At 32.0% G+C, this 22,618-nt stretch overlaps 1 protein-coding gene across 2 annotated transcripts in view; it reads left to right on the forward strand.

The window, feature by feature from the left end:
- Positions 1-21,723, forward strand: part of psidin (phagocyte signaling impaired) — a 48,883-nt gene extending 27,160 nt beyond the window's left edge. For both annotated transcript variants that reach the window (XM_076507666.1, XM_076507665.1), the window contains 10 exons: positions 5,184-5,236; positions 5,443-5,515; positions 7,648-7,690; positions 11,037-11,237; positions 12,702-12,828; positions 13,969-14,019; positions 14,507-14,607; positions 14,790-14,903; positions 15,097-15,234; positions 16,199-21,723. In XM_076507666.1, the coding sequence (XP_076363781.1) occupies positions 5,184-5,236; positions 5,443-5,515; positions 7,648-7,690; positions 11,037-11,237; positions 12,702-12,828; positions 13,969-14,019; positions 14,507-14,607; positions 14,790-14,903; positions 15,097-15,234; positions 16,199-16,324 (1,027 nt within the window). In that variant the 3' untranslated portion in view covers positions 16,325-21,723. The remainder of the gene's footprint in view (positions 1-5,183; positions 5,237-5,442; positions 5,516-7,647; positions 7,691-11,036; positions 11,238-12,701; positions 12,829-13,968; positions 14,020-14,506; positions 14,608-14,789; positions 14,904-15,096; positions 15,235-16,198) is intronic.
- The last annotated feature ends 895 nt before the right edge of the window (positions 21,724-22,618 follow it).

Raw genomic sequence — 22,618 nt, forward strand, 5'->3', positions numbered from 1 at the left:
TCATTTTCTCATATTACATTCTCTTTCAGATAAACCTTTAAGGCAAATATCTCCATTTTTTATTCAGAAGGAACTAAAGGGACTTGCTGGCTTTCCTAAGTCAGTCAAAAAGCTTCACTCTAGTGACGTATTGGTGGAAACATCCACTCCTAAACTCCTCTTGCATTAGAAGGCAATTGGGGATATACTCATTGAGGTTACTCCCCATGCTACTTTGAATTTGTCATGAGAACTTATTGTTGAGAATGATTTGAAGAAAATTCCTTAGTCAGAGATCCTTGCTGGTTTCTCCACCCAAGGAGTTTCTGCAGTGAAGCATATCTTCACTCACAAAGATGGAATTATGATGCTGACCAATGTTCTCGTTTTGACATTTACATCACTGCGTCCACCTGTCATCATGAAAGCAGGTTATCTTAATTGCAAGGTATAGCTACATATTCCAAACTCTCTCAGGTGTTCTATTGTCAGTGGTTTGTAACTTGAAGATACTATGTTTTGGTTCCTTAACATGTGCTCATTGAGATGGCAAGGACCATGACACCATTGAGTGTGAAACAGACCCTCATTGCATTAATTATAACAGCTCTTACCCATCCTACTTTCATTCTTGATCTAAGTAGTTGGAAGAAAAAGAGGTGCAGCATTTGAAAATGATTCAAAACATTACTTATCCTGAGGCTCAAAAGTTACTGTCCACCATTTCACCTCGAACATATGCTGCTACACTTCGTTCCACTACTACAGTGGGAGCGCAGATGGATCTCTCTCTGCCTCTGAAAGAATCATTCTCAAACCATATGAAAAGTCGTGACCTCCATGGACAAGAAAGTTGATGAATCAACATCAACACCCATCTCTGTCCCTATCATTCATATTAGCAATCCCCAAGACCCACTTCCTTTAGTTCTTAGTATGGGCATTTCCTCGGGTACATCTTCTCCTTTCCCAAGTTGCAAAATGATCATTCATTTACATCCTCAGTTGCTGGAACCTTCTTCCAATGACAATGATCTGCCCAATCAACACAGGGCAGGATCCATGGAGGTCGATAGACCTTCATTGAATAAAGAAAATAAAAAAAAGACATGGTGAAAAACAGAAGGGCTCTCCACCCAATTCACTTACACATAAATAAAAATGGTCACTTTGATATAATGAAACTGTCAATGTTTACGTTGTAATCTGTGACATTTCTTACCATCCTGTATGTCTTTTCTTACATGAAACATTTTTGAAACCTGCCAATACAGTCAGTCACCTTTTTGCAGTTTTCTTTCAACAGAAATGAGAGGTTGTGTCATGGACAAGTGTATAGAGGGATGGCAATGTTGGTCAGTCAGCATGTGCCCAACCTGTCTTTGCCACTCAACACACCCTTGGAGGCCATGGCCATTCATGTTTCCATGGGTCGTACCATCACTGTTTGTTCTCTCTGCCTGTCTCCTGAAGAAACCTATGATCAATCAGATTTTCATGCTCTCGTTAAACAGATGCTATTTCCCTCTTTAACCTTGGAGAACTTTAATGGACATAAAAGGATGTGCTTATATTGATGGGAAGTGTTGTTCCATAGAGCATATACTCTCAGATCACAACCTTTCTCTTTTCAGTACTGGTTCTCATTTTTATGCACCTAGTTAATCTTTTACTGCTGTTGATTTTTCAATTTGCCCCTTTCACTATTCTCCCACTTTTCATGGAGGGTTGACAGTAACCCATGAGGCAGTTATCACTTTCCTGTCATTTTGAGAGAGATGGTGTGGTTGATGCCACCCAACCTGCGCACCCTAGTGGAAGCTGGATCAAGCCAACTGGCCTTCTTTCACTGCTCTCGAAGAACTCGATCCTGCCATCCTCTGTAAGCCATCAGTAGACAACTGCATGGCAGCAGTGACTGACTGTATTATACAGGCAGCTGCTTAGTGTATTCCTACCACCTTGACACGTTTTCCATGATATTTTTGTCCATGGTGGAATGATTACTACCACGTGGTACAGAAGGTTCAAAATCGAGCCTGGGATACCTTTCGTAGGTATTCCATACTCTCGAACAGCATTGCTTTCCATCAGGCCTGTGGATGTACTCAGCAAGTAAGATGTTAAAGCCAAAAGAAATCTTGGATTAAATTCACAACCAGCATCTCTTCTACCACCAGTTCCAAAGTCATATGGGACAATATTCGAAAGGTCAGTAGGCAGTATAATTCTGTCCCCCTTTTGATCTTGATCTCTGATGACCAGGAAGTAGCTGATACTCTTGATGAAAGTTTTGCCAGGTATCCAGCAATTCTGCTTCATCCACCACCATCTTAGCCATCAAGACTCAAGCAGAGCAATCACCTCTCTTCTTTCAGGCTGATTGTCTCTATGACTATAATCACCCCTTTACTCTGGTGGAACTCAAACTACTGTCCAATTGATTTGATGAGCTGTCTGTGTAAGACCTTAGAGAGGATGGTTAATGCTTTTCTTGTTTGTTTCCTTGAATCAAACAACCTTTTCTCGTCCACCCAGTGAGGGTTCTGACAACGAAGCTTCACCAGGGACCACCTGATTCAACTTGAAATGTTAATCAGAGATGCCTTTCTCAAATGACAGCATCTTGTGTAAGTATGGTATGGTATTTTGCAAGACCTCTACTTATATGAGTTACATGGGTATTTGCCCATTTTTATTAAAATTTGTTTAATGGGCAGGTGATTCCAAGTTCATGTGGGTTCAACACTTTCCCATTCTTTTCCACAGGAACTTGGAGTCCCTCAGGGTTATGTTTTGAGTGTCACACTTTTCTGTATAAAAATTAATGCCACTACTGAACAACTCCCTCTTACTGTTTCAAACAGATTTTATATTGACGACTTTCACATCTCTTGTCAGTCGTCAAACATGAGCTATATTCAGCAGCAGCTAAAAACTACCTTTAATCATTTACTGAAGTGGACCACAGCAAACGGTTTTAACTTCTCTTTCTATAAAACTGTTTGATGCTCTTTTGCTGCCAATGGGGTATTTACCCCAATCCTGAACTCCTTGTTGGTGAAGGTGTGTTTCATATGGTCCCTGAAACAAAATTCTTGGGGCTTATCTTTGACTGTAAACTGGCCTTTATACCACACATTAAGCAGCTGTGAGTTAATTGTACAAGAGCACTGAACATCCTCCATGTCCTCTCTTTCACCACTTGGGGAGCAAATCGATGTTCTATGCTAAAGGTATATTGTGCTCTTATTTGATCAAAACTAGACTATGGGTCTCTAGTTTTTGGCTTTGCCAGGATCTCTGCCTTAAAGATGCTGGAGCCTGTTCATCATCAGGGACTTTGGCTCTACACTGGAACTTTCCGCACTTCTCTAGTCCAGAGTTTGTACACAGTCTCATGAACCTCCTCTACATCTCTGTCATTTACAACCGTCTTTACTGTATGCTTCAAAACTTTGATCCTTACCACAGCATCCCACCTGAGGTTGTGTTTTCCTTCCTCAGTGGGCCATGCTTTTTCAGAACAGACAATCTGCCATTATTTTTTTTGGCCTTCATATCCAGGTGCAGTTGGATCAATTGGGTGTGTTCTTTGATAACATTGCTGTATCTACTGGTCAGCCTATCCCACCATGGCTTATTACAATCCCCAGATGTGATCTTTTGTTAAGTCATTTAAAAGCAGATACTCCCGATTGGAAGTACCATCTTATATGTACTGAACACCTTTCGAACTATCCCTCCATTCCCATTTATATAGATGGTTAGAAATCAGGTGACTCTATGGGCTCTCCCATGGTTTGTTGTGGTTCAGTGGTTGCACACAGAATCCCCTCTACAGTTTTTGTGTTCACTGTTGAACTGCATGCCATTTCTCTTTCCCTGGATTACAAAGAAGCTAAGCAGTATTTGAAATGCACTACTTGAACCAACTTTCTTAGTTCTCTACTGGCCCTAGAATCACTTCACATTAGTTCTCACCCATATTCAAAACTGACTGGCCCATTTCTCTTTAACATCTACTTCTATCAAGTTCTTCTGGATTCCAGGCCATGTTGGTATTTGTGGAAACAAGCTCACAGATACAGCAACTAAGTCTGTTTGATCTGGCACTATCACTGCTATTATTGTTCCATACCTGGACTATGGTCCTGTATTTAAGGCTCGGCTCCGTGCTAGTTAACAATCAACTTGGAGTGAGCAATGTGAAAATAAACTCTTCCAGTTAAATCTGTCTATTGGACTTTGGCTGTCTTGTTTACATAAGGATTGGAAAGAGGAAGTTGTTCTAACTAGACTACACGTTGGTCACAGTTTTTTAACTCATTGTTTTCTTTTATCTGGGACTGATGCACCAGTGTGTTGTCTGTGTAACACTCAGGCCACCATAAGCCACATTTTACTGTCTTGCATTGTTATGACTCTCAGTGATGGTACCATTTTAGATGTTTTGTCCCAAGGTTTATTCCTAACGTTGGACAGTATAGTGTCATTGGTGATGGTGACACTGTCCACCTTGGAAATGTTTTTAGTTTTTTAAAGGCCATTGGCCTTTTTAATTCATATATTAGACTTTGTATTTTTTAATATGATTCCCTTTAACGATTTAAAGTACAATTAGTTCGATAAGAAAATTTATAATAATTAAAATTATGTTACAGACAGTCTTTTAAAACTTGTATTACTTTACTTTCTGAAAACAGCTGTTACGTCAAATAACTTGAAATCAGGACTGAAAAGGCCAACTTCAGGTGACTAATGCTGATGTTTGAATTCACCGTTAGTTATCCTGGCAAGTTATAATAATTATGCCACAGTAATACATACTGTATTACTGCTACAGTAAATCCTGTACAGCTTGTATTACAGTAGTTTTTCTCTTACTGCTGTAAACTAGATATAAAAATTTGATTTAATGATATTTATGTTTTTAATTCATAAATTAAAATATGTTTTGTTTTACCTTGATACCTTTTTATGAATTTTAATAATTTTACTTTAACTTCTTATCGGATGTTTGGTGCAGATAGCCAAGTTGCTTTGTGCCATAAAACACCAAACCAACCAACCTTTGTATTTCATTAGAAATGTGATAGCATTTGTATATAGATAAAAAATTCTGTAAGTCTTTTTAAACTGATTTGGTGATATTTTCTGCATATAGCAAATAATGGTCAATTTATATATTTATCTTTTAACAGCCATCAGACAGCAAAATTTGTAATAGGACTCATGGAAGTTGATCCTGAGAAAGGTAAGTCATGTAAATCAGGTAGTTTGTTTGTGATTATTTAAAAAAAATTGATTTAAAAAGCAGTATTCATTAGAACCATTATGGTGGATATAGTTATCTGGAGTTTATGGTTAAGAAGAAGGGTTATGAATTAAACTATTGAGTAGAAAAACAATCTTGTTGATTAAACCTTTAGTATGAGCTTAAACTGTGTTTTAATTTTGTAGATAAAATAGAATGGGACAAGCTATCTGACAACAGAGACCTGGCACTATTTAGAATGTGGAACAGTAAACATGTGTAAGCAACAGATCTGTTTTCTTCCTTTCTTTTCTGTCATATTTCCTTTGTGCTGTTGTAACAACAAAGTGTTTAAGGTCCAAGTGATGTATTTTTATTGTCACACCATTGGCTGTCTGATATGAGCTGAAGAACAGTTTTACTGTTTGTGCATGTCACTTTATTAAACATATCACCAGTGGTGTCCTTTACCATGAAATATTTATTAAACTGTTTTTATTTATGCTATATTAATTAGTATAGCATAAAATCTTAGCTAATAATTCATATTTTAACAGTGTATTAGTTTTAGGTTCTTAATTCTACAAGGCAGTATTGTAAAAATGGTGAATTTATCCCCGTGTTTTCTTTATTTTAACCACCATCCCTTTAAAATGTACAAAATTAAACATAAATTACTCACTGTAAAGTTGTCATTGCTCAGACAAACCATAATTTATATAGCCTTCAATTTTGTTTGGGTACAGAGCTATCAAATAGAAAATTAGACACCTCCTGTCACATCCTGTCTTTCTGGATTTGTTAATAATATTTGCTTATGTTTAATTATATATTATTTATTACCAGTATAAAACCGATGTTTTCATCTATCAAATGTTATATCATACCGTGTTGTGTTCTGAACAAATAATTGCCAGTTTCACTTGTGGTACAAGCTAAGCTTCCTTCATATGGGAAGGCTAGGGACTAGCTTGAATAAACTTGTAAAGGTTTTATTGCATAATTAGAAGGTCAGAAATATTTTGAGAGTTATGGGAAATTGTTTTCATTTTGTTCATAATTATTTTATGGCTTTTGGTGAATTATTTAATTAAATAAAAAGGTATTTACTGCATTACTACCATTAGAATAAAAAAATTGGGTTAAGTGTCATTGACAATCGACAGCAAGAAAGAAGATTGGGTAAGTGCTTTATTTCTTGTTTTTCCTGTTTATTTTTTATTATAAAAGTAACTAATGTGTGAAAATAGGGATTTTTTTTTAGGTTAGCTATGATTAGATTAGTAAACAAAATATTAACAATAAAAATGTTTCACGAATCACACCCATGAGTAACTTGTAATAGCTTGTGGGTGATATAATTTGATAGTGTAACATGAGCTGCACATTCTCAGTTATTTACAATCTGTAATGGCACAGATGGTGATTAGGCATGGTTCAAAGGGCAATAAAACAATAATATTTAATTATAAATATTCTGATAAGCAAATGTAGTTTTACATCACATTTTTAAGTCATCAGATAAAGACCAACCTTGTATAGAGTTAGGGTAGAGAAAATAACAAATAGAATATAATGTTGTACAGAAAACAAACATTTAAAATGTATTTAGGAGGTTATAGAGGTTATACAAATACAATTTGACATGAAGAGAAGTATTTTTAACATTGACATGAAAGTCGCTTTGCATGCGGACTATTAACAATATTAACTCAATATATTCATGGACAAATCTTTATTTTAGTTTATTAAAATTACTTCATGAAAAATACAGTTTTTTTGTATGTGAAAGACTTATAATGCTAACTAAAAGACAGCCAAATTTTGTGAAGCTATACACACTGTATTGAAAGTTAGAAGTATTAAGTCTCTAAAGAAGTTAAATAAGTACAAAGAGATCACATGGTTGACCAAATTGACCAAGCCCATCTTGTAAGACTTAAAACAGGTTTAATAAATCAGGTAAGCATTTTTTCACTGTACTAAAAATGGTCTCATATTTTCTTTAATAGTAAAATAACTTTTAATAACAGCATATATTATTATCATGTCACTCTTATAACATGGATTTATGAGGTAGCAAAAATTAGAAAACAAATGTAGGTAACTTACGTCAATATATGGAAATCGGTACATTAACAGGTGTTTACCACCACCACTATTGAGATTTGTAAAAGTTTACTGCATAAAAATGCTTGCATAAGTAAAACAATCTGTAAGTATGAAATTTATCTATTAAAATACCTACTAATACAAACCAACTTAGTTGTATTTGATCCATTAGTAAACTGTACAGTGTGCATTTTAAAACTTCAAAATGAGAGTTGTAGACATAATCCAAATGTATTTCACTTACTTTGGACTAGCATTCTTTCTAGACTATGATATTTTTATAACTTTTTTTTTTTCAGTAAAGCTATGGAAGATTTAAAATCAGTTTCTCTTCAAGAACAGGTTTGTTTTCAGTTATATTAAACTTTTAAGTGTTACTGAAAGATCATGCATTTTTAATGTTGTGTTTTATGTTACACTTTAATCATAGCTAAGAATTACAAAGGAACATATAAAAATTGTTCAGTGTAATAATGTCTGTAGTTACATTCTACAGTTATTGACTATCCAGGTTGTTCAGTGTAATAATGTCTGTATTACATTCCACAGTTATTTATTATCCATGTTGTTCTGTGTAATAATGTCTGTAGTAACATTCCACAGTTATTTATTATCCATGTTGTTCTGTGTAATAATGTCTGTAGTTACATTCCACAGTTATTTATTATCCAGGTTGTTCAGTGTAATAATGTCTGTAGTAACATTCTACAGTTATTGACTATCCAGGTTGTTCAGTGTGATAATGTCTGTAGTTACATTCTACAGTTATTGACTATCCAGGTTGTTCAGTGTGATAATGTCTGTAGTAACATTCTACAGTTATTGACTATCCAGGTTGTTCAGTGTGATAATGTCTGTAGTAACATTCTACAGTTATTGACTATCCAGGTTGTTCAGTGTGATAATGTCTATAGTAACATTCTACAGTTATTGACTATCCAGGTTGTTCAGTGTAATAATGTCTGTAATTACATTCTATAGTTATTGACTATCCAGGTTGTTCAGTGTGATAATATCTGTAGTAACATTCTACAGTTATTGACTATCCAGGTTGTTCAGTGTGATAATGTCTGTAGTAACATTCTACAGTTATTTATTATCCAGGTTGTTCAGTGTAATAATGTCTGTAGTAACATTCCACAGTTATTTATTATCCAGGTTGTTCAGTGTAATAATGTCTGTAGTTACATTCCACAGTTATTGACTATCCAGGTTGTTCAGTGTAATAATGTCTGTAGTTACATTCGACAGTTATTTATTATCCATGTTGTTCAGTGTGATAATGTCTGTAATTACATTCCACAGTTATTGACTATCCAGGTTGTTCAGTGTAATAATGTCTGTAGTTACATTCGACAGTTATTTATTATCCATGTTGTTCAGTGTGATAATGTCTGTAGTAACATTCTACAGTTATTGACTATCCAGGTTGTTCAGTGTGATAATGTCTGTAGTTACATTCTACAGTTATTGACTATCCAGGTTGTTCAGTGTAATAATGTCTGTAGTAACATTATACAGTTATTGACTATCCTGGTTGTTCAGTGTAATAATGTCTGTAGTAACATTATACAGTTATTGACTATCCAGGTTGTTCAGTGTAATAATGTCTGTAGTAACATTCTACAGTTATTGACTATCCAGGTTGTTCAGTGTAATAATGTCTGTAGTAACATTCTACAGTTATTGACTATCCAGGTTGTTCAGTGTAATAATGTCTGTAGTAACATTATACAGTTATTGACTATCCAGGTTGTTCAGTGTAATAATGTCTGTAGTAACATTATACAGTTATTGACTATCCTGGTTGTTCAGTGTAATAATGTCTGTAGTAACATTATACAGTTATTGACTATCCAGGTTGTTCAGTGTAATAATGTCTGTAGTAACATTATACAGTTATTGACTATCCAGGTTGTTCAGTGTAATAATGTCTGTAGTAACATTATACAGTTATTGACTATCCAGGTTGTTCAGTGTGATAATGTCTGTAGTAACATTCTACAGTTATTGACTATCCAGGTTGTTCAGTGTAATAATGTCTGTAATTACATTCTACAGTTAATGACTGTCCAGGTTGTTCAGTGTGATAATGTCTGTAGTAACATTCTACAGTTATTGACTATCCAGGTTGTTCAGTGTGATAATATCTGTAGTAACATTCTACAGTTATTTATTATCCAGGTTGTTCAGTGTAATAATGTCTGTAGTAACATTCCACAGTTATTTATTATCCAGGTTGTTCAGTGTAATAATGTCTGTAGTTACATTCCACAGTTATTGACTATCCAGGTTGTTCAGTGTAATAATGTCTGTAATTACATTCCACAGTTATTGACTATCCAGGTTGTTCAGTGTGATAATGTCTGTAATTACATCCTACAGTTATTGACTATTCAGGTTGTTCAGTGTAATAATGTCTGTAGTTACATTCTACAGTTATTTATTATCCATGTTGTTCAGTGTGATAATGTCTGTAGTTACATTCAGCAGTTATTTATTATCCAGGTTGTTCAGTGTGATAATGTCTGTAGTTACATTCAGCAGTTATTTATTATCCAGGTTGTTCTGTGTGATAATGTCTGTAATTACATTCTACAGTTATTGACTATCCAGGTTGCTCAGTGTAATAATGTCTGTAATAACATTCTACAGTTATTGACTGTCCAGGTTGTTCAGTGTGATAATGTCTGTAGTAACATTCTACAGTTATTGACTATCCAGGTTGTTCAGTGTGATAATGTCTGTAGTAACATTCTACAGTTATTGACTATCCAGGTTGTTCAGTGTGATAATGTCTGTAGTAACATTCTACAGTTATTGACTATCCAGGTTGTTCAGTGTGATAATGTCTGTAGTAACATTCTACAGTTATTGACTATCCAGGTTGTTCAGTGTGATAATGTCTGTAGTAACATTATACAGTTATTGACTATCCTGGTTGTTCAGTGTAATAATGTCTGTAGTAACATTATACAGTTATTGACTATCCAGGTTGTTCAGTGTAATAATGTCTGTAGTAACATTATACAGTTATTGACTATCCAGGTTGTTCAGTGTAATAATGTCTGTAGTAACATTCTACAGTTATTGACTATCCAGGTTGTTCAGTGTGATAATGTCTGTAGTAACATTCTACAGTTATTGATTATCCAGGTTGTTCAGTGTAATAATGTTTACAGTTTTATTTCAGACAGTGTTTTTTTTAAGAAAGTTTGCTAAATTAATATTGGTGAAACAAATATAGCTAGAAATGAACGTAACTAACAATATTTTCTCTTTCCTTTTTATTATTGAGTTTAATGATTAAAGCAATAACATTTTATTATATGATTCAATTTGTTGTTCAAGAAGTATGTTGAGTTTTTGTTGTTATTACATCAAGAAAAAACAATATTTTGATTGTTATGTATTGGGGATATATTATTTACCCATAAGATTTTTTTTATTAGATTCATTTTTTTTTGTAAAACTTTATCATTATGTAGGTTTTTATACCTTTCAAGTCCATCACATAAAACAGTGAATTATGTTGTTATACATATCTTTTTGGAAACTCAATAACAGGAGAACTAAGAAGGTTGCTGACATCATAAATTAGTTTTTGTGGAAATTATTCCCTCCTTCCCTTTTTTAAGTTGTAATCACTGACAGATAAAGATGACTTGGGTTTAATTATTCTTTTTAGGTTAAATGGATAAAACTGAGATATCTAATTGTTCGTGCTGTCAAAGCAGCTTTTGACCTCACCAAGAGTCAGGCAGAAAGTAATCACTCAGAAATTAGTAATGGTGAAAAGAGAGGAGTTCAAGAAGTGTTGGAAGAACTACTGACTTTACTCAAGGAATATTTAGGAAATATTGATTCTGAAATTCTTACATATAGACAGGTAAAAACAATATTCAGTGAAAAACTTAAATAACAAATTACAGTAAGAAATTAATTAATAAATTTCTATAGTCATGTTGTGGCGAAAGGTCTCATGTGTTCACCAATGGAGGTTGTTTGTTAGAAGTATTAATTGTGTATTTGTATTTTCAAATAAGAAATAGGTGATGAAATTGTACAAAAATTGTACCATTATCTACCTACAGAAGAGCATAAAACAAGAATATAACAATCTGCATGTGAATTAAAATAGTCCTCTATATATTTCTTAATAAAAACAGATAGCCCTCGTGTAGCTTGGAGTGAAATTCATAATATATTTAAACTTTATGAAGGTTTGATGTAAAGAAGTGAAGGACAAGACGGTATTTTCCGTTACTTGCTAATACTTCATGGGTTCACCAAGCTACTAGATCTATGACTACAAACTGTTCAGTTATAACGTATCCCTTTTTATTAAGTATATTGTTTTATTGTATTCAAACCTTACACACACACATCCTATAGTTATTTTGTAAATAAAAACTAAGATAAAATATGTTTGTTAAAATACCATGTTACACCAATTTTAAAGGTGAGGTCACTGTCCAACCATAAGTTCTTGTCAGTATTGCTGTATCTATATTAGTTATAATAGACTGTATACATTTTCAAAACAGGTGTTTTAAACCCCATCAGGCAAGTTCAAACTGATCATATGTATCAAAATAAAACTTTTTTATTACATAGTTAAAGAAATTAGATTTTAAAACAGTTTTTCACAACATTTCAGAAACTTTACATCCTAAAACATTATGTTCATACTAAATTAAATTTTATGAGTTTATTTCATCCAGAAACTACATACTATTTAAAAAATTTTATCAAGTATCGTCTAATTTATTTATGTTTTTTCATTGTGAAAACAAAAAAGACCAATGGGGTATTTATTGTACCCCCAGTCAAAAAATGGTTCATCAAAGAAGTATATTTTTGGCAGATTGTTTTAGTTCTACCAATAAACATTTTAAAGAAATATTGTGTTTATAAAATATTTGTGATAAACCTTACCAGAGTTAACACAGTTTTAATTTTTCAAACTTCCTAGATGTGAACACCGTTTTCTGATTTGTTCAAGATATTTGTACAGTTATCTTCTTATAAGCAAGTTGGATAGTAAACATTCCAAAAGAAAAATTTGCAAACAAATTTTTAATTAAAAAAAAAATATTTTGTTTGAAAGTCTTGCGATGTTTACTGATGATCTACACAATTTGCTGAAGACATATTACCAAAAGTTATACTATAACTAGTGTCATGGTTACTTTGGATTTTTGTGCACTGAGCCCCAGTAGTCAGAATTAATCAGATTAGGAACTAACTGAACTTCTATTTCATAGGCTGTAATCAGTGTTATAATATTTTAATAATTCATTTATAAAATGCCATGAAATAATTTCTACTAAAAATGTAAATTAAATAATAGGTTCCAGTACAAGCTCCGGCTCCTACAAGGTTAAAGTATTACCTTCAAGGCCGTTATCTCCAAGTCTTGGTGTCACTTCTAGAATATCTTTTGTATTTGCAGCAATTACTTGAAGGATCTCAGTCAAGTAAGTATACTAGAGGCTGATTTACAGTGTTCTGTTGATGTGTGGATTCTTATGATCTTCAGGTATGTATTTTCTAGAAGTATGCAGGTAACCACTTTTTGGTAGTATACCATTCTACTTTATATCTTAGACATGGGTCTTGAAAGGAAACTGTATATGTTATCACCTTCCACAAACAGTGGTTGTTCCTCTCATGATTTTATTCTGACTAGTTTTCAACTTTGATAAGTTGGGTTAGGTCTGTCTTGTGTGAGAAAAGTCCATTGTGCACATGTTGTTTTACTGATTTCATCTGATTGTAGCAAGTTGTGTTTTAAATTTTGTAAAAAATTATAATCCAATATTAAAAAGAACTACCTGATAAAAACCTAAACCTGAAGGGGACTGGTCAAGGCAATATTAGCTGTTATAGGTTCACCAGATTGTTGTAAGGAGTACCACTGACAAGTTTTTCTTTTTGTGCAAGTACCTGCTAGTACTTATTACTTGGTTCTTTTATGGAGTGTTCACTGTTTTGTTGTACATTTGGGCTTTGTCACTAACAACACACTCACATGGCAAGGTACTTGGATTTTGTTAGATTGGGCAGTTTTTGTTGTTGTTGAAGAATTGTCGTCAGTATAAAAGTGAGTTTTAACAAACTATAAATAATAGCTTATAATTGGATTATAAACATCAAAAGGTACAAAGTAAGTGTTGCCTCATATAGCAATGGTCTGTTTTACACTTGGTTGAAGAATGATACAAGATCTCTTTCAGTGTGACCAGGTGGTTGGGGCATTCGATTCATAATCTGAGGATTGTGGGTTTGAATCCCTGTCACACCAAACATGCTTGCCATTTTAGTATAGGTATTATAATGTGCAGTCAGTCCCACTATTCATTGGTAAAAGAGTATCCCAAGAGTTGGCAGTGGGTGGTGACGACTAGTTGCCTTTCTTCTGGTCTTACACTGCTAAATTAGGGATGGAGAGTGCAGATAGCCTTTATGTAGCTTGAAGTGAAATTCATAATATATTTAAACTTTATAAAGGTTTGATATAACAAAGTGAAGAACAAGACACAGTATTTTCCATTACTTGCTAATATTTTAATGTGTATGTATCAGTTTCAATTGAAATATGCCTTACTTATTTCTAGGTCAGACAAAACTAGAACAACTAAAGAATACAGTAATGGAATCTCTTCAGGGTAAGCTTAACTTGAAAAAAATCATAACTATTTATTAATACCATTACATTCATGTAGAAGAAATCTGAAAACAGTTTTATAGATTATTAAGTGTTTGAATAAACAGTACAATTTGTACACTATTAGTTATTCTTGATGGCTTATTAAATATAAAAGACATACTTCATCATTACCTGAAATGTAGAAACCAGACTTTTATCATTAATTCCTCGAAGATCAGTTGAGATATTATCAAATGTTACATGCATACAAAGGATTTAAAAATGATGAAACATTTTACTAAAGTTTATAAAGTGTTTAAAATTCTGTGGAAAGTGTTGTAAGATGCGAGATATTTACAGTTGCAAAAAGAAATTAATAAGAGCGTAGTGAACAAAATAGAAAAACTAAATCGTGTTACTTCCCCAAACATAGTAAAATTTATTTTGTACCATTATTTTATCCAATGTCTCGTGTTTATTGTACCTACACTTGTGTTTTTATGCAGGTATTTTTTTGAGGGTACAATTAGAAACATTGAGTAGAACAGCTGAAAAGAAGGTTGAATCTATGAGAAAAACCCTAGAAGAATTAGTAAATGCTGTTGAGGTAGGACTTTTCTACAGAATTTATTTGGTAGTTTTATGTATTGTATATTGTTGTGTATTAGACTATAAAGTATTTAGTGTGGAAAGATACATTTTGATGTCTGTTGAAAACATACTCATTACATGGACATTGATCTACGAAAAGGTGCCATTTGATTTTTATGTTAATTGGTTCTTATGCAGACTTTAAGCCTTAGCATGGTTCTTGTGAATATTGGGCACACACTTCTAAAGCCAGCCAAACTTCTCCATACTAAGAAAGGGAAGAAGAAGAAAGATTTGGGTTTATCTATTGGGGTGAGTGGTGAGATGACAATTAATTGAAATTTTATGTTAATTCTTGGATAATGTAAGCATATGTATTGGACTTAGATGTCACTTTATTAATTGTTAAACAAATGTAGATAATAGCTTAGGTTAAGATGTCATTTTATGAATTATTCAATTGATGTTTGATTTCTAAGCCCCTCTTACCTTTATTTTTGTACAGTTGGACACGTTCCAGAGCTTCAATGAACTTGTTGCAGGGATGGAACAAGCAGCTTCGAGCCTTCAACAGATGCTTCAACAACTAGATGTCACTCTTGTTGGTGCTAACCTAGAAGCAACTGCCCTTAATGAACCAGAAGTAAGGATATTAAAATATTCAATATACACATGACCAAGACCTTTATTTCCAATAACATAAATGTGATTTTTAATTTTTTTTCACCATTATTACTAAAGCTATTAACCAGAACTTATATCTGGGCTAAAAAAAATGTGAATTTTCAGTTCTGAAATTTTCTGCAAGTCTGGGCAGTATAGCAACAATGTATTTTTTTCACTGCAACACAACAACTGTTAGTGTTGTCTTATGACTGAGACCTCTTAGTTTCTTAATTAATATAACTATCAACTGAGAAAGTGTTAAAAATTGTTTGGTTCCTTATAGCTTTGATTACAATTAAACAAAGTATTTAATGTAGTGATTTTTTCCCGTATAAAAGACTATTTAAGTTAAAGAACAATTTACATTTTTTCCTGATAAGGATACATGATTTGGTAAGTTTAGAAAACTGTTGTTTAAATGAGGTGTTCTGAACTTGTATGGTGTTTTAAGATACAAAAAAGAAACTTAGTGGACATTACCTAGATAAATAAACTAATCAGTACATGATAACAAAGAAAGTATTGAAGTTGTCACAACCTGTTTTTTTTTACAAGTTTCATAGAAATGTAGAATGCATTATGTACGCATGGTTATGGTATGGCATGTAAAAATATGAAAACAGCTACTTCCTGTTTTTTGCACGAGCCGGAGAAGGTAATACATATTACACACATTAAGGTTGTGAAAATCAAACATTGTCATGGTTACACACACACTAAGGTTGTGACAGCCAAACATTGTCATCATTCGCCTTTTATTTGAGTATTAACTGTAATTGGTTGGTTATTCATGAATATAGTAACATAAACCTTGAATGGTTAACTTAAGATATGCAAGTTTTAAATGACTGAAACATATGTATTATAAATGAAAGTGGACAGAAGTAGTGGTATTAACTACTAGTATTTGTCATCTCATTTCTTCTGTATTTGTTTGTTAGGGAGATCAAGAAGTAGTGAAAGATATTAGAGAAAAAATCAACAAAAGTTATCAAGTGTCTGTGAGAGAACTGAATGACATTTTCTACACCAAAATCAAATATATCCAAACACTTAAGTTGTGGTAAATTCCTGGAACTTTTACCTAGTGTGCTGTAGTCCATGCTCATTCAATTCAACACAGCTAAAATAAAGAAAAATTGTACCTGAGAAAAACCTTTTTAACGGAACACCGACTCTGATACTGTCAGCTTGGGTAGAATAAAGAAAATACATCGAATGTGTTCCATTTTGTGTGATACAAGAAGGATGGTAACTCCAAATACTGGCCTGCAATGGAAGAGTATTTGTAATATTTCTGCAACATTTAGAAAAATCAGCATCTCTTACTAGTGAATTGAAACTGTCAAAGTAATGTTTTATGTTATACTTTCTGAAAGTGAGTTTCCTTTTTTGAAATATTTCTTCAGGAAAACTAAGCAAACAACTTTAAAATACTGTCCAGTCTGCTAAGATATTTTTCACTGTGTGATACCTAGAAGGCATGCATCTGATGAATAACAGGGTTAAATGTTTTCACTCCATGTTTAAGCTGAGGTAATTTATGGATATTTTCAAAACTGTTGCAGAAGTTGCATTGATTCCAAGATAATCATACATTTTTAACTTGATCTATGTCTAGGAAATGTTAACATACCAGCCAAAGGTTTAAATTGATGTATTTTTTTATTCACCATTTTACTAAATCAAAGAATAGAATTTCAGATCTAGTGTCTTAGAAATACAATCATATTTCAATGTAACTGAATACCACCTAGTCAGTAAATTGTGTTTTCCATAGTGTTGAGAACTAAAGCCAGGTTGAATAGAAATCTGTATGAACTTGCCTGATAAACAGTGCAGTGTAGAATATGTAATTAACCAGAAATCTATTAACTACGTGTATAATAACTGTTTTGTTTTTCAAATTAACACTTTATAGACACTTTAATTTTTCAAACAACTTTTAGATATGCATTTTTTAAAAATAAAACTACAATACCTGCTGATGTGTTCATGAAGAAGTGATGTTTAAAAATGAGCACGCGTGTTTTGTTACAGACAAGTCAGAGTTTATAAACATGTAGTAATGTGACAGGTAAAACAATAAATTTTACAGCCTTTAACTGTCTAAAATTAAATATTTGGTAAGAAGTGATTTGAATGTGATGATTTTAGAATTTAGTGACCAGTTTTATTTACTTTTTGTGAGTACTATGAAAGATAAAGTTATTTAGAAGTGTTTTTAGAAACTACTCTATATAGCTTTTTATGAAAATGTGTTTGTGCTACTAAATTTAGTGACAGCTAAAGAATAAATGTTTAAACTTATTCAGGTTGTAAAAGAGAAACAAATGTTGAACTATTTAGTACAGCTATTCTGAGACCACAACTCAACTGTATCATTTCATTTGTTTTTAACAGTATAATTTGAAAATGGTTTGGAACACTGCTAGTCTCAGATATCTGAGACCATCATGAGTTCAGTGGTATTGTGTAACTTGAATAAATGCATATACAAAACTATCCAGTATTACACACGTTACACAAATGTGAGAAATATTTATTGTATAAAAGAAAAACTATCAAAGACATTTGACAGGTAAATTACAAGTTCTTCTAAGAATAAACAAACATAATTTTATGTAACAATAGTTTAATGTAACATTTCCTCTTATTAATGTTTTACTGAGCAGTTATGATGAACACAGCTAAGTAAATCATCCAGTCTTTTAGTTTTGTTTGGTGAGCTGTTATTTATTTGTACTGGGTATATAGTATGTATAATGATAGCCCTCACTAATCACCTAACTGTCTTCAAAACTTACTCATGGATCGTGGCCAACAAATGTAGTTTCACCTTTAGTTCTCTGAGTTTTAAACGTTGAAATCAAATCACTTGTCAGAGTTGTTTTTCAGCTCATGTGAAACACAGAAAAATTCAAGTTCATAATTTCTGTTTACATTCCTCTAAAAACTATTCATATCTGTAACTCACAGCTGGTTTTAAAGAAGGTCTACTGGCTAGAAATACTAAACAGGCAGTTATTAACATAAGTATATTTTGTCTTACCAACTATTTAGTTGACTTGTAAGTTAGGAATTATTATATAAATTATTGTATGTACTACTTGTGTATTGATCTGTTGTTAAAAACACAAGTTCAGTGTACAGTTCTGTGTATCCCTGATATGAATTGATGACAATTTACTGTTACAAAGAGCCTGCACTACAATAATTGGTCTGAAACAATATTTGACAATAACTCCATATTATATTTATCAGTGACTAAATATAAAACTCAGGTTAAATCCCTGTTTTGTTTGTTACAGTAAGATAATTTTGTTTCAAGAGTTTTTAATTTGTTAACAAATTTGAAGGTCACTAAAACATTTGATTATAACTTAGGTTATTATTTTTGTATGAAGAATATGCAGTAATAATATTACTTCTAATTAAACCATTCAGAATCTTGAGCTGGAAGAAGATAAAACTGTCAAGCCAGTTGAATAAATAGTTGAACATAGACAAATATCCTTAAATAAAAATGCAGTTAGTATTTCAAATGAATCTGTATTATTTTCATTTTAGGGAGTTTGGAAATAAAGAGTACACTTTTACAATGCTGGAGTTAAAAACCTGAAAAGTGTGAAATAACTGTATCAGTAGCTTACTGAAATATACATTCCTTAATACCAGTAGTTTACTGAAGTATACTTCCCTTAATACCAGTAACTTACTGAAGTATACTTCCCTTAATAAAAGTAACTAACTGAAGTATACTTCCCTTAATACCAGTAACTAACTGAAGTATACATTCCTTAATACCAGTAGTTTACTGAAGCATGCTTTCCTTAATACCAGTAGCTGACTGGAGTATACTTTCCTTAATCAACCTCAATACCAGTAGCTTACTGAAGCATGCTTTCCTTAATACCAGTAGCTTACTAAATTATACTTTCCTTAACCTTAATATCAGTAACTGACTGAAGCATACCTTCCTTAATACCAGTAGCTGACTGAAGCATAATTTTCTTAATATCAGTAATTGACTGAAGTATGCTTTTCTTAATACCAGTAGCTTAGTGAAGTATACTTTCCTTAATATCAGTATTTGACTGATGTACACTTTCCTTAATCAATCTTTATACCTGTAGCTGACTGGAGTATGCTTTCCTTAATAAACCTTAATACTAGTAGCTAACTGACTTGTACAATTCTTAATACCAGTAACTGACTGAAGTATACTTTCCTTAACACAAGTAGCTGACTGAAGTATATTTTCCTTAACCTTAACAGCAGTGGCTTACTGAAGCATACTTTTCTTAATACCAGTAGCCTACTGAAGTATACTTTCCTTAATCAACCTTAATACCAGTAGCTTACTGAAGCATACTTTCCAATATCTCATATGTTTAAAATAACTTAAATTTGAGTCCACAAGCTAATGGTAATAATTCAAAACTATCTTCATAATTATAAATATAATTATTAAAAGTTCTAACCAAAAATTGTAAGGAAACTGAAGAAAGGAAAAAAAAAATTCAACTTTGCCTTCATTATCAAATGAAAAAATGGAGGATGTGTCAAGTGTAGTGTACACTAATTTAGTGTAAAATAACTGTAATAAAATGTTCCATGGGTGTTCAACTGTTGCATAGTTTTATATTTTTCTCTAAACATTCATCATAAACTATTTTCCTGACCCGTAGGTTTAACAAAAAACATTTTCATTTACAAATGTATTTTTACTTAAATGTTGCTTGAACAAATTCTGACCAGTTTATTCAAGTTCAAAGAATTATGAAATTTGACCCCATGAAATGGCAACACATGGATAATGAAAATAGCGATAAAAATGTTTTTTAAGACCTCAAAAAAATTAACTGCTTCGTATAGCTACCAGTTATTATGTAGAAATTAAGTATGGTCAAATAGTAAGGATATTTAATCTCTTAAGTGTTTGGTTCTTGCTAACATTACAGATGTGTATGTATACCTATATATTTAGTGATGGTCACTTTAATCTGAGTTTTATTCAAGTTTGTGTTAAGTACTAATTTATTCTGGATATTAACTGAGAAGAGGTTGTAGTAACTCTAAGATATAGGAACTAGAAGTTAAATATAAAAATTTGTTATAAAGGCCATTGAAAACTTCTTGAAGTTTAAGTTCCAGTTTAATTCACCATTGATAAGGATTTTTTAATGAAATTTTGTTAAGTGTGGAAAACTGTCTAAATGGCTAAATAATTTGTTCTTTTACTGTTCAGGGTCAGGCATACCCTATTGGTCAGTGAGAAAATCTGTGAACTTTGTCTACATCCTATACACGTTATAAGAATGATGGTCAAATTTTTTATTTGATCATAATAACCTAAAAGTTGGCAGTAGATGCTGATGACTAGCAGCCTTCCCTCTAGTCAATCAGTTCAAAAGTAGGAATGGCTCTTGTAGCTTTGTGCAGATATCTGTGACAAACCAGTTTTTTTAATTTACTATTTAAATTGAATTTATTGTTTCAAACACTGCTTAAGTCACATACATTGAGGAAACTTAGTTACTGATTGGCTACATATTTTGTGATACTGTAATTGAAAGTACTTATTAAAATTAAAAACAACTTTGCAGTTGTGTGCAGAGTTTTCAGGGACTTAAATCAACTAGTGTGTTGATTTATAAGGATGTATATCTATGTGTAATATTAATTGTGCATAGTTCCTTTACTAACAGCATGTATTTGTCATTCTTTAATTTTCAAAACAGTTATCTTGATTGGTCTTCAGTTTACTTTTTAATATTTTAAACTGCTTCTTTGGCTTAATAACTCACAAAAAAATATAAGCAGTGTCATTAGTGCTAGATATTCTTGAAATTCTTATGTAAATGTTGGATTATTGTGTGGGTAAAAAACATTTTCAAAATCTTATTGGTCTTTTTAAAATAATTTTGTTTGTTATGGTGTCCAGTTCTACAAAAAATATGTTTGTGCATATAATTACGTTTGATAGATACAGACAATTATGCCATGAATTGCAGGTTTTTGTAAATCATGAGTTACAAACAAGGAATTTTTGTGTTTTGATGTATGGATACTTCAATTTATGAAGTACATGTGCTTATTAATTTCATATAATGTGGCTTTATAAAATCTTAAGGTAGAATTGTTTTGTGTTCACTGTTATAACAAAGGCAAATTAAACACTGAAGCTTTTTCTTTGTTATATATTTAAGGCACTACCACCACCCAGTGAGATGTTTTACAGCCAGTATTAAAAACAAGTTCTTGTGCTCTCTCGTTTCTCTGTTAACAATTGTAAATTGAAACATATATTAACTTAGGTAGTGCACATGTTTCATTAATTAAGTATTCTACACATGTATGCATAGCAGATCATACTATTAAAGTTCAAGGTAAACTAATACTTGCTTTGTTAATTAGTTTTCCTCTGTTAGTAGCAATAAAACTTTTTAAGTTTTTGTAAATATTTTGAAATTGTATCTTGAATTACTTTGGACATTAATGCATTTTAATTTCATTTATGGCTTTGTTTAAAAAGTAACACTTGTGAGCTTGCAAATTATGAGTAAAAGATACCTTTTAATATAGTTCTGTTAACAACAGTGTACTTGTAATTTTCTGAAAGTTGAAACTTGATATTATAAATGAATTAAGTAATTTATACTTGTATTTGTACATTACACAGAATTATCTGATTCCTCAGAGATTATGAGTGCTGTTAATATGAGTTGTTTTTTTATGAGACACCATTAGAAAATTAATTCCAACTTTATAAATCAATTGTAACTGTTCATTGATTCTACAGTAATAATATACTCTTATATAAGGAAGACAGATTTATTTGCTTGCTGTATTAGAGATAACTTATTTCACTCACTGATACTGGAAACATTTTTTTGTTGTACAATGTCTTGAGCATTAGCTGAGGAAGATCCTCTTTTTGTTTCATGTTACATTCATAATAGCATAAAAAGGAACAGAAACATTATGTTAAATAGTACAAAATCATTTATAGAAGTGAAGTAATCAGATAGGATCACAGTGTGTTATGTAAGTTTCTGGTAATATAACTGTTTTTAAATTATGTTAAATGATATGAGTATTATATTCATAATACTTGATTTTGTTGTGTAATTAATAAGTGTTATTTGACTTGTGAATTAATGAAGACCTGAGAAACATTATCCCTGACAAAGAACTAATGAATGAAAACCCAGGCAAACACCTTCATACCAGTGAAATAATAATAATATAAGGTTGATATACATTATTTCAGCCAAAAATTATTTCATATAGACTTAACAAAAGGTTGAATATTTTAATTGACCTGAAATAAAAAGAAAGTTTCTCCAACCTTAATA

Source organism: Tachypleus tridentatus, chromosome 6, assembly GCF_004210375.1.
Source record: "Tachypleus tridentatus isolate NWPU-2018 chromosome 6, ASM421037v1, whole genome shotgun sequence".
Classification (NCBI taxonomy): domain Eukaryota; kingdom Metazoa; phylum Arthropoda; class Merostomata; order Xiphosura; family Limulidae; genus Tachypleus; species Tachypleus tridentatus.